Here is a 12,015-nt window from a genome sequence, read left to right on the forward strand (position 1 = left end):
TAACATAACAGCTGTTCTAAATAATGACGCCTCTACTCAAGTGGAACTTGCTTCTTCAGCATGTTATCTGCTTTTGAAATGGCTGTGTTAAATTAACAGCGTGAGGACTATAGGGCAGCAGACTAAAAACCCACTGAGGAACACCATCAAGGAGAAGAACAGAAGGTAATAAAAGAAACTTAGTCCTATTCATATTCCACATGCAGCCATAACGGCCTCTACAGACGTAGGCTAGCCAATGGCCATCTCATCTTTCATGCACGGTGCACTGCCTGCTCTGCATGGGGAAACACAATGCTTATAAGCTGATACAGTGCGTTCTTCAAGTACCTATCATAGATGTAGTGGTCAGTACTAGATTTGTATGCATTTCAATGTAGTTTTAGCCTTTTAGTACAAAATTTTATATAACCTAGACATTATTTTTTTGCCAAATGCCATTAACCCTTTTCATCCCTACCCATCCAATGTCCACATAGGAATACTGGCTGCCACTAGATGGGGCTGTTGCTGGATAAAATCTGGCACAGGGTCAGATCACAGTGTCAAACTAAGTCGGATATTTTGAATGCTGCTGGCTCCATCATCCGCTGTTGTGCCATGTAACTCATATATTAAGTGGGTGCATTTTGGGCTGTCACTGGGGCGCTGTTTTCAGATCTAGCCTGGCATGGCATCCCCCTATGTAGTCTGACCCCTTGATGCCCTCCAGCACCACACAGCAACGAATAATAATGGAATTACACTGGCACACATGCAAGGGCAGCACAGCAACAGTGCATTAGCTGTCACTGGTTCCGCCCCCCCGATGTCAGGTCACCTCCTCACTAACCTTCTGGTGAAAGGCAGTGTTCTCCCCAGGCTCTTTTAGCCGGGTGCTCCACCCGGCTAGTTTTGGTGAGCACCCAGCTGTCATCGGTTCACTTCCTCCTCTGCTATAAGCAGAGAAGTGCCAGGCCTGCATTCTGTCATCTCGCCCCTCCCGACTACTTTTTCATGCCACCCGGCTGGAAAAAAAATTCTGGGGAGAACACTGAAAGGGTTCACATTTTCTCACACACTAAAAGGGTTCCCATTTTCTCACACACTGAAGTCTGCAACCGGTTTTCATTTTTTAATAAACTTGCCGAATGCCATGGCAACAATATAGGAACTGGTGGAAACAACTGCTCAAAATTCTCATCTCTTTGTTTATGAAGGAAAAAATTTCACACACAGCCTTTTCCGAACTTAGAATTTCTAAACGTTCACTGCAAGGATCAGTTCATTACACAGGGAGGAACAATTCACATTAATGGGAATGCCAGGGAAATATACACATCAGCTGGAGTGGTGTGTCACTACTTGCCCGAGTTAGAATATTATTATTATTATAATGTAGCATTTATATAGCGCTGCCATCTTCATGTACCATGTGGTGCATATGTGATGTCACACAAACGCACCTAGTGCCACGTAGTACTGGGACAGGTGAAAATTTACAGATCACGGGCATCGGGGAAGACATTTTACATACGGTTGGACAGCAGCCCAGGTCCAACACATACGTTGGGTATCAAGGTTTTGAACATCGTTAATGTGCACCCAATCAGGCATTTTCGACAAAGATTTTTCAGCATGTCCGATGGATGGCTCCAAATCTATTAAACCATTAATGAGGCAGACATGTTACGGCACCAATTTTCACACGATTTGATAAACTGATCAAATGGGACGGTCAAACATCCCAAAAAAGAGAAAAAATAAACGGTGAATGTATGGCCTTATATGTATATCCTTCACCAACAGGGACCTCTACCTTCATATGACATGGACAATGGCTACTAATAAACCAAGCTGGAGACTTATCTGGAAATGGATACTATGGATACACAGCGAAGTCATTATCTCACAAATAAAGGATTCCCTCAGAGAAATGTATAATAAAAGCAGTTTCTTCTGGAAACACTCCCTTGATCATATAATATTCCGTTTCTTCGTGCTTTCTCCGTGACTGCTCTGATGTTATCAATGGGGGATACTGCAGGAACATCACCACAGGCTGCCAGATACAAGAAGTGTACAGCAGATGCTGCCAGACAAGTGGGAGTCATAGAGTAACATTGATGAACATGCTGTGTGCTTCTCTCTTCTTTATGCTTGCGCAGCCTCATCAGTTTATTTCCAGTCTGTGCTATACATAGAACAGGAGCGGTAGTAAATAACTGGCTCGCTTATTGCTGTGAACACGCAGTCACGCTTTCTAAAGGAAGCCTATGAGACGGAATGCTAGGCAGAGCCTATTGTTACTTTGACTCGGTCTTGTAGATGGCTATATTGTCTCCATGGAGCACAACCATGGAAAGAGAATTATGATTCATAGCAGATGAACAATAAAACACAATGCATTCTGGATTAAAGTAGAATAATAGTCAAACTTTCATTCTACTTTAACCACTTCACCTCCAAGGGTATTTCCCCTTAAAAAAAAAACCAGAGCAATTTCCACCTGTCATCGCGTCTTCCATTCATTCGCCTATAACTTTATTATTACTTATCACAACAAAACAATCTACATCTTGTTTTTTCCGCCAACAATTAGGCTTTCTTTGGGGGGAACTTTTTGCTAAGAATTTTTTTATTCTAACTGCATTTTAATAAGAAAAAAAATATTTCTCAGTTTTCGGACATTATAGTTTTAAAACAATACAGGTTACCGTAATTAAAACCCACACATTATTTGCCCATTTGTGCCGGTTATTGCGATGTTTAATATATTTTACAAGCCCAGAATTTCAAAAAGTAACAGTTAATATAGCCTCATGTTAAAGTTCAGTCCCGAATGTAACTATTTATGCATTTTTTTAATTGTATATTTGTATTATTTTTTTACAAACATTTTTCTGGGGGTAACTATTGGGTAGTGTGGGAGGTAAGGGGTAAAAATGTCTTTTAATGGGGGAAAAAAAAAAAGTTTTGGGATGTAATTTTACTATTTGGCAACAAGATGTTCTCGCACATAACTTTCCAATGCGTATTTTTACTACACAAACAGGAAGCTATGCGTGGACGTGTAAGTATTGTTTTTTTGTAAATGACGGCGCGAGCTCACCGATTTGCCCATTTGTCCCGGTTATTGCAACGTTTAAAATATTTGCAGAGTACAATGTATGTCGTCAATTTATTTGGAAATAGAGGTGCATTTTTTCAGTTTTGCGTCCATCATTAATTACAAGCCCATAATTTAAAAAGTAACAGTAATACACCCTCTTGACATACATGTTAAAAAAAAGGTTCAGTCCCTAAGGTAACTATATATGTATTTTTTTTTTTTTTTAACAAACATTTTTTGGGGGTAACTATTGGGGAATGTGGAAGGTAAGGGGTAATTTTAAAAGTAAAAAAAATGTCTTAATGAAAAAAAAGTTTGTAGATGTAATTTTACTACCATATATACTCGCATATAAGCCAAACTCGCGTATAAGCCGAGGTGGTACCCACTTTCCCCTCAGAAACCAGGAACAAGTGACTGACTCATGTATAGTCCCCTCCACAAGAGCCAGATGTGCCCCCAGTACAAGTCAGTCCCCCTCTCCATAGCCAGATGTGCCCCGAGGATGACAGCTGTCTCTCAAGATGCCACAAGATGGCATCATAGATATGAGACACAGCGATTGCCACAAGGAATGAATCCCTGATCACTGCACCGTAGACACGTTACTTGCACGCTCCACTCCACGAGCCAGGAGAGACATGTAGTCTTGAGCAGTGCACTCTGCACACCATGTTGCAGGGGATAGAGGGCACGGACACAGCAGGGAACCTGCTGAAAATAGCGGGATCACTATTGCACAATCCTTACGCTCCTCTGCCAGTAACAAAACCTGCTTCACCATCCATTCTGACTCGCATATAAGCCGAGGGGGGAACTTTTCAGCACATTTTTGTGCTGAAAAATTAGGCTTATACGCAAGTATATAAGGTATTTGGCAACAAGATGTCCTCCCACAAAACTTTCCTTCGTGTAGTATTACTACGCAAACAGGAAGTTATGAGTGGACGTGTATCGTTTTTTTGTGAATGACAGCGCCATTTCATTGATGGCCGCAGTCATTCACACAGGGACTTAAATCAATGAATGGAAACTGTGTTCCCATTCATTAATCTACTTTCTAACACACGGCTATAGGTCCAATACACGCTTGGCACCTCTGGGCACAGAGGTGCCCAGCGTGTATTGAACCTATAGCCGTGTGATACTCCGTATGTTTAATGCCTGATGAAGCGGGATTGTGCCCGTGAAACGCATTGTGATTTGTTCGTGGAGTATGATTAAAATTGTCTCTCTCTCAAGCGACAATTTCGTGTCCTTTTGGAGTGACCGGTCCACCCCCGCCACCCGAATATTTTAACTTTTTTGCATACTTTTTATCCTTTTGGCGCCTCTGTACATCCTATGATCTAAGTTTTCCACCCTGGTGGAAGGGTGACACACCCTTTTTTCCAGTCTTCAGAGAGCGACATCTTATTCCTGAGTGGGGACAGGTCTAATCTCACCACCTGCCTACACAGTGGTTGCCTATGCGGTAACCCATGTTTGTGAGTATAATACTTACTTGTCATTTCCTCCTGGTTCCAATACATACTACACTATACTGGGCTCTCTGTTTCTCTGTTTTTAACGGTCCTTACCTTGTCATCTTTTGCTCTGCCTCGGGCATCCTTTTCACGACTTGGGGCTCTATCATTCTTTGAAATGGGATGTGCTCTGCCGACTGGCCCATGAGGTTGTACTGCAGGGGACTCCTTCCTTAGAGGCTTTACTTCTCTGTTTGGTCGTCTGACTTGTGGTGGAGCCCTGGGGAAATCAAAATGTTACTCACAGTGATTTAGACACTCAAAAACACCAACTGCCAGGTAAACTTGAAGTGAAAAAAAAAGCGTGATGACACAAGCAACTGTATCTATAAAAATAATCCTAAAGAGAATGATTTTTATGTCAAAGGAAACCATAGACGTTAAAAAGAGAGATTTGATACTTACCCGGGGCCTCTTCCAGCCCCATAAGCAGCGCTGAGTCCCTCGCCATCCTTCCGTGTGCCTCTGTTAAGCCGCAATCAGCCCCACGCGCATGCGTGGACCTTTGCGCACGCACAGAAAACCCCAACTGCCACTACTTAGCCAGTTAACGGCGCTGATTGCGGCTAAACGGAGGTACGGGGGAGGATGGCGAGGGTCACATCTGTGCTGATGGAACTGGAGTAAGCCCCGGGTAAGTAAAAAAAAAAAAAAAAAAAAAAAAAAAAAAAAAAAAGTCTTTTGCAGCGACTCTGGTTTACGCTAAGGGTAAAAAGTCTAGCTATGCAGAACACCCAGACAGCTCATGGTATACAGTAGGACCTTTTTTGTAATCGCATCAAAAATCAGAATCGCATGTAAACAAAACAAAAAATTTATTTGTATCAAAATCGGCAATCGGATTCACATCTAGTGTAAAAGTGCCCTTACACCCCACCATGGGTTATGTGTCAGTACCAGACAAATTAAGTCTTCACAGCAATATCTAATATGAGACCTGTCTGTCTCATAATAAAAAAACTTCAATTAGGGCCCATTCCCACTATCGCGAATTCGCATGCGTTTTTCGCATGCGAATTCGCATAGCTATACAAGTGAATGGGACTGTTTCCACTTGTCAGGATTCCTTTGCGTTTTTCTGTGCAGAAAAAATTCGCATGGCAGAGCCATCAGAATTCGCATACCGCTATGCGAATCGCATACAATGTATTTAATAGGAAATTCGCATGCGGTTTGGGTATGCGAATTTTCATGCAAATTTGCATAGAAACAATGGAAAAAAAAAAAATCACACCAGCACTGCCATGGTTACATTCGCATACATCGTCATCCATGCGAATTCGCATGAAAATTTGCATGAAAATTCGCATAGACCCGCATGCGAAATTCGTATCCGCATGCGAATTTTTCCCGCGACGATTCCCACCGCACAAATGGAAATGCAGCCTTAAGCCTGGAGTTCCAGAGTATCCAGCAAGCTTATGGTGAACCAGAACTCATTGGAGTGTGTAAGGGACTACAGTGGACCAAAAAGCCCCCTTTCTAAAATGCTATGGAAAACAAAGGTTTCCTTTCATAAAACAGAAAGTATTTGCGATAATTCAGGTTGGAGTGAGCTCCGTGATGTCTGCCAGTACATCACTGCTGAAATACGCAAATTATCCATTGTTGTCCCTGTAAGATAGCCACACCTCCAGATCCGCTGGAATGCAATGATGTGTCAGCCTGTTAATATTACAGAGCCACAATAATCCAACATGCACACAGACTGTTTCGGACTGATTCATCCTTAGTGTATAGCATGTATTAATGTTGCTCTATGGGTTAGGACTTGAAACACCCAGAGTTACAGACTGCCTAGCAAGCTCATGGTGAACCAGAACTCCTCGGTGTATGTAAGGGGCTCACTCCAACCTGAATTATCGCAAATACTTTATGTTTTAAGAAGGCAAACTTTTGTTTTCCAATTAAACCGAGCAGATTGCAGCTCTGTGAGGAAGCACAATGCACTGGATGGAATCAATCACTTATCAAACATCTCTAACTTGAAACAAGATAAATGAGCAGCAATTGATAAATGTGCATCACACAGCAGATCTAACAATCCAAGAGACTAGAGAAGGCATCAATGCCAAAAGGAGCCTTTAAATGTAGCCAAGAAGGAAGACGATGTCCATAGCAAGTAGTGCACAAGCAGACTTTGCCTGCCTGGAGGTAACCACTACAAGTTCAAAGCCAACATTGAATGCTTTTCTGAAGGATGATTCCAGGACGTGGACAGGCCAAGCAGGAGATTTGGGCACAGCCGGCGCCACCATAGGCCGTAATAGGAATTACAGCTATAGCAGGCACAGGGAGTAACTTCGGCGCCATCAGAAGACGGAGCTGAAGTTACTGTTAAAACATAATAATTCGGCTTCCAGCAATTGCTGGAAGCCGAATTATTTCATTCCCCACCATCCATGGCAGCCTGGAGGGGAAATAGTATTTAATACGGCCGAGACTTGTGCGGCAGCAGGATCAGCCATATACCGGCTGTATCCTGCGCCCAAATCTCCCGCGCTGTTATCTCTCGCACACAGACAGACAGGAAACATAAGGTAGATGAATGACGATTCTTCGAATCTTTTAGAATACAATAAAAATGCCATTTTGGATCCAATGCAATTGAAAGGACTAAGATTACAAAATAATTTGCGTTGTTAAAGAGGGATTGGTGCATTAAGACTATACAGCACAAGTCAGAACATTGGGGAGGTTAAAATGGTGCATCTAGCACAGATGGAAATCCCAAGGCCTGCAGGCTAAATGCTTCAAAATGTTCAAAGAGCTTTGAATGGAACACTGTTTGAATAGGAGTGCAGTAACAAGCCACTGGACCCCCCCAACAAAATTTCAATGGGAGCCCCTCCTGCTAGCCACCCCCCCCCCCCACCCCCCTTCCTCGTGTTCCTGGTAAAGCAGAGGCACACGTTTCCTTCCTTGCCACCCTCTCTCTACATTGCAGAGCAGCACAGTGGAGCGGTGTAAAGGTGGTCATTAATGATCCGATCTTTTTCCCTCTAATTTTACCAAATGTATGTAGTATAGGGGTGAATTGAATATCTTGAATGGTTAATAAGGCAGCCCCTTATATTACATAGAAATGGTAAGATTGGATCAAAAACATTGGATCGTTAGTGGCAACCTTTATATTTACCTGTTCCAGCGCTGCATCGGGTTTGCTGTTACTTTTGGCAGCCCCACGCTCTTTGTTGCATGTGACAGCATTGGGAGGCAAAGGATGGCAATATAAAGCATGTGACGGTCTTGTCAGGAAGAACTGAGGCGACCAGACATAGTGCTGGAGCAGCTAAATATTTCACTGCTGCGCTGCTACTCTGCAGAAGGGGGAGAAGACGCAAGTCCCCATCAAGGTCACTATAGTTACACCACTAAGTTTGAGACTGTTCAATAACCGTCAAATCTTAATAAGCAATTTGGCCATCAACTTAGACTGCGTTTTTGATTTTGTCTCCTTAGGGCAGGGGTGTCAACTCAATCGCGTAAGGGGTCAAAATCTAAAACCTAGTCTAAGTCGCGGGGCCAAATTGTTTATTAACCTTTCTAGCGGTATGATGATTTCCAGATGCTATTGTCTATGATCTGCGGCAGAGCCCGACTTGGGGTTGAAGCTAAGGAGGTTAAAGAAAACCTGTAATTAAAGACAACGCCTCTGGGGGATACTTGCCACGGAAGTGTGAAGCCTCTGGATACTAATGAGGCTCCCTCCCCCATCCCTCTGTTGAAGCCCCCGAACACCAGGGAAGTAGACATTTACCTACCGTAATCCAGTACAGGCGTACTAGCAACTCTCCGATTGGGCTCAAGTGGAAATAGCCAAGACTGATGGGGTCCGCTGTACTGCACAGACGCAAGTTGCATACGCAGTAGAACGAACCTGATCGGACTCGGCTATTTCCACCGGAGACCATCAAAAACACGCTACTGCGCCTGCGCTGTACAGGTAAATACTGGGGGCACTGGGGAGGAGGATAGTTGATATTGGGGACACACCTGGCTACCTATACTGGGGAGGGGGCTACTTAATACTGGGGGCACCTAATACAGGGGGAACACCTAGTTACTGATACTGGGGGGAACCTAACTAATACTGGGGGCACATCTTGCTACCTATATTGGGGAGGGGGCTACTAATAGGTTTAAATCAGGAAATGGTTAAGGCTTGTTTTGTGCTATTTTTGCTCTGCTATATAAACATGAATACGCAGGTGCATCTTCCGGCCTGCATGCCACGCAAACTAGCACAAAGCGAACAAAGGTTCATCTTAATTGTTCTACAGAGACAAATGAACAAAAAATTGAGTTTCAAATTATTTACAGCTTTGGGGAACTCTAAGCACTCTTCAGCCACTAAACATCTTTTATAATGAGCTGTATCTGTCAAAACACAATTGCGAAAGGCGGCTCTGAGCTTGCAGATAACATTCACTGGCGTGGAAAGGTTAAGGGCAGCCAAACAGATGTCATAACAGCTGTAATTGTCAGAACAGAAAGACGCGCACACCATTATATACACACACACCTGTGCTCCGCTGGCACTGGCGGAGGCCAGACTGCTGGGTCCTTCACTGGCTCATCCTGGAAAGCGACAGGGAAGTCTGCAGGCTTTTCAATTTTGAACGATTCTAAAGTACTAACAATAGTTTTCACTTGTTCGTATTCTTCCACTAACTCCTGGCACACCTGTAATAGGAAAACAAGATGTCACATACCTAGAAGTGTTCTACAAGTGTATGCTGCCTGAATAGGACAGCTGACAAGGGCTCTGAAGAAGGCTGCTACACTAGAAAAGAGCCATATTACACAGATTAAAGTGAACCTGTCAGAATTAACTTTTGTAGAGATCGAGACTTTTGCTTAAAAGGACCACTATCCTGAAAAATGTTAAAATATAAAATACATGTGCATGCATATATATATTATATCCAAAACCAGAAATCAGGCAAAGTGGTAAGTGGCTGGCCATTTTCCTGAACTGTTTGATTTGATGTCAAACTCCATAATGTTTGGAAATTCTTACATTGGCTGGCCAGTTTTCCAAACTGGCTGAAGTCAACTGACCAAAGTCCAAAATTCCTCCCTTCTCGTCTCTCCATGCCTCCTCCACTGATTCAGATAATGCTTCCTCCTATGAGAATGCGGCCTGTATGTAATTTGTATAGGTCTTGGCATGCAATTTTAGCATTTATTTCTTACAAATAAGAAGCATTATCTGACAATACAGTTCCGCTGCTCCTGCTCCCTCGTTAGACGTTCCCTGATTATCTAGTGCCCCCTTAATATTCCCTGGTAGTGTAGTGGTTCCTCCCTTAATATTCCCTGGTAGTCTAGTGGCTCCCCTCCCCAATAATATTCCCTGGTAGTCTAGTGGTTCCCCTCCCCAATAATGTTCCCTGGTAGTCTAGTGGTTCCCCTCCCCAATAATATTCCCTGGTAGTCTAGTGGTTCCCCTCCCCAATAATGTTCCCTGGTAGTCTAGTGGTTCCCCTCCCCAATAATATTCCCTGGTAGTCTAGTGGTTCCCCTCCCCAATAATATTCCCTGGTAGTCTAGTGGTTCCCCTCCTTAATAATATTCCCTGGTAGTCTAGTGGTTCCCCTCCCCAATAATATTCCCTGGTAGTCTAGTCACCCCCCCAAAAAATATAGTTTGCAATAAACAAACAAAAAATCCAGACTTCCACCCAATGGAAATGCTGTGGCATGTCCTTAAAGAGAACCCGAGGTGGTTTCTAATAATCCTAATAGCACACAGAGGCTGGGTCTGCATATATTGCCCAGCCTCTGTTGCTATGCTGCTCCCCCTTAGGCCCCCCCGCGCTCTGCTGTGCCCCCATAAATCACATAGCAGTGCTAGCGACACGCAGTGTGTCGCAGCCGGCTGTTTACCTTTGCCAGTGTCGCTCTCGCAGCTCCACCACCTCCTCCATAGCGCCACTCCCCGCCCGCGTCCCTTCCCTCTCCGCTGATTGGAGGGAAGGGACGCAGGTGGGGAGTGGCGAAATAGAGGAGAAGGGGGAGAAGCGAGAGTGACACTGGCAAAGGTAAACAGCCGGATGCGACACGCTGCGTGTCGCTAGCACTGCTATGTGATTTATGGGGGCACAGCAGAGCGCGGGGGGGCCTAGTGGGGAGCAGTATAGCAACAGAGGCTGGGCATTATATGCAGACCCAGCCTCTGTGTGCTATTAGGATTATTAGAAACCACCTCGGGTTCTCTTTAAGAGAGCGGCGCATGTAGCAGTGCCCACAAAGATCCTTGAACCGAAGCAATGTTGTAATTCAGAATGGGCCAAAACTCCTCCTGCTAGAGATGGTTCTACAAACTACTGAACCATAGAATGTGCTTAGTTATTAAACACAGTGCTTTTGCATTTGGCTTCCATTTTAATAATTAAGTAAACCTGTGAGGAGAAAAAAAAAAAAAAAAAAAGTGTCCCTGGGGGGTACATACGTCTGGTTCCTAAAGGATCTTCCCCTGTCCTCCTCAGCGCAGGGGGTCCATCGTTGGCTCTCCCGAAAGTCCGCTTGTCAGCTTTAATGGACAGCATGAGCTGTCTGTGCCTACGCAGTACAGCGGACCTGATCAGGCTCGGCTATTTCTGCTGGAGCACAAGCGGAAAGTCGCTAGTGTGCCTGCCACTGCTGCTGTCATTGTTTATGTACATCTTGGGGTCCCAAGGCTGGAACAAGCTGCCTGAGGAGGATGGCGGAAGCCTCATTAGGATCCAGTGGATTCCCCCTCCCAAGGTAAGCATCTGATTGTTTTCATTTTTAAAGTTACAGGTAAACTTTGAAAACACCATGACTTTAGATTTCAATCATTTTAAAACTGATTTTTTTTTTCTTATATTCTGATGTTTCAATCCTTGGGGTGTATTTATTATTCTCAAGACTGTATTTGTACAGTCCACCATTCAAATGCAATAGAATGTAGAGCAAGCAACCAGCGTTTTTTGTTTTTGTTTTTTTTTTTGTCCCAGTTGTCTTCTATGGGGGAAAAATAAAATCAGTAATGCAGTTTGTGGCTGATTTAATAGCTTTATGCTACAATTATAATTATGTTATACGTTCACTGGGACAACTATTGCAAAAACATCCCATTTATTTTAGTTTCAAAAGGCTTTATTGAAGACAAAATTTCATTATACACAAAATCAAATGGTTTTTCTTCACAAGAGCGAATATACAGATGGCAAATAGCAAGAAAATACACTGCAAACCTAAAACAAAAAATAAAAGAACCTGTTTCTTATTAAAAATATAAAAATAAATGATTTCTACAAAATAAGTTTAAAGCAAACCTGAACTGAAAATTAAAAGTGAAAATAAGCATACGCACGTCATACTTACCTCCCATGTAGTGTACTCATCAATCTCTTTCTCCTCTCCTGCA

The 12,015-nt window shown here is 43.4% G+C and overlaps 1 protein-coding gene across 1 annotated transcript in view; it reads right to left on the reverse strand.

The window, feature by feature from the left end:
• The window catches only part of KATNAL1 (katanin catalytic subunit A1 like 1), a 117,719-nt gene that overhangs the window by 81,322 nt on the left and 24,382 nt on the right, over positions 1-12,015 (reverse strand). Inside the window, exons 3-4 of the mRNA XM_068265017.1 lie at positions 9,143-9,303; positions 4,672-4,837 (exon numbers count right to left, since the gene is read on the reverse strand). Coding sequence (XP_068121118.1) covers positions 4,672-4,837; positions 9,143-9,303 — 327 coding nt within the window. The remainder of the gene's footprint in view (positions 1-4,671; positions 4,838-9,142; positions 9,304-12,015) is intronic.

The sequence above is a fragment of the Hyperolius riggenbachi genome, chromosome 2 (genome assembly GCF_040937935.1).
Source record: "Hyperolius riggenbachi isolate aHypRig1 chromosome 2, aHypRig1.pri, whole genome shotgun sequence".
Lineage (NCBI taxonomy): Eukaryota > Metazoa > Chordata > Amphibia > Anura > Hyperoliidae > Hyperolius > Hyperolius riggenbachi.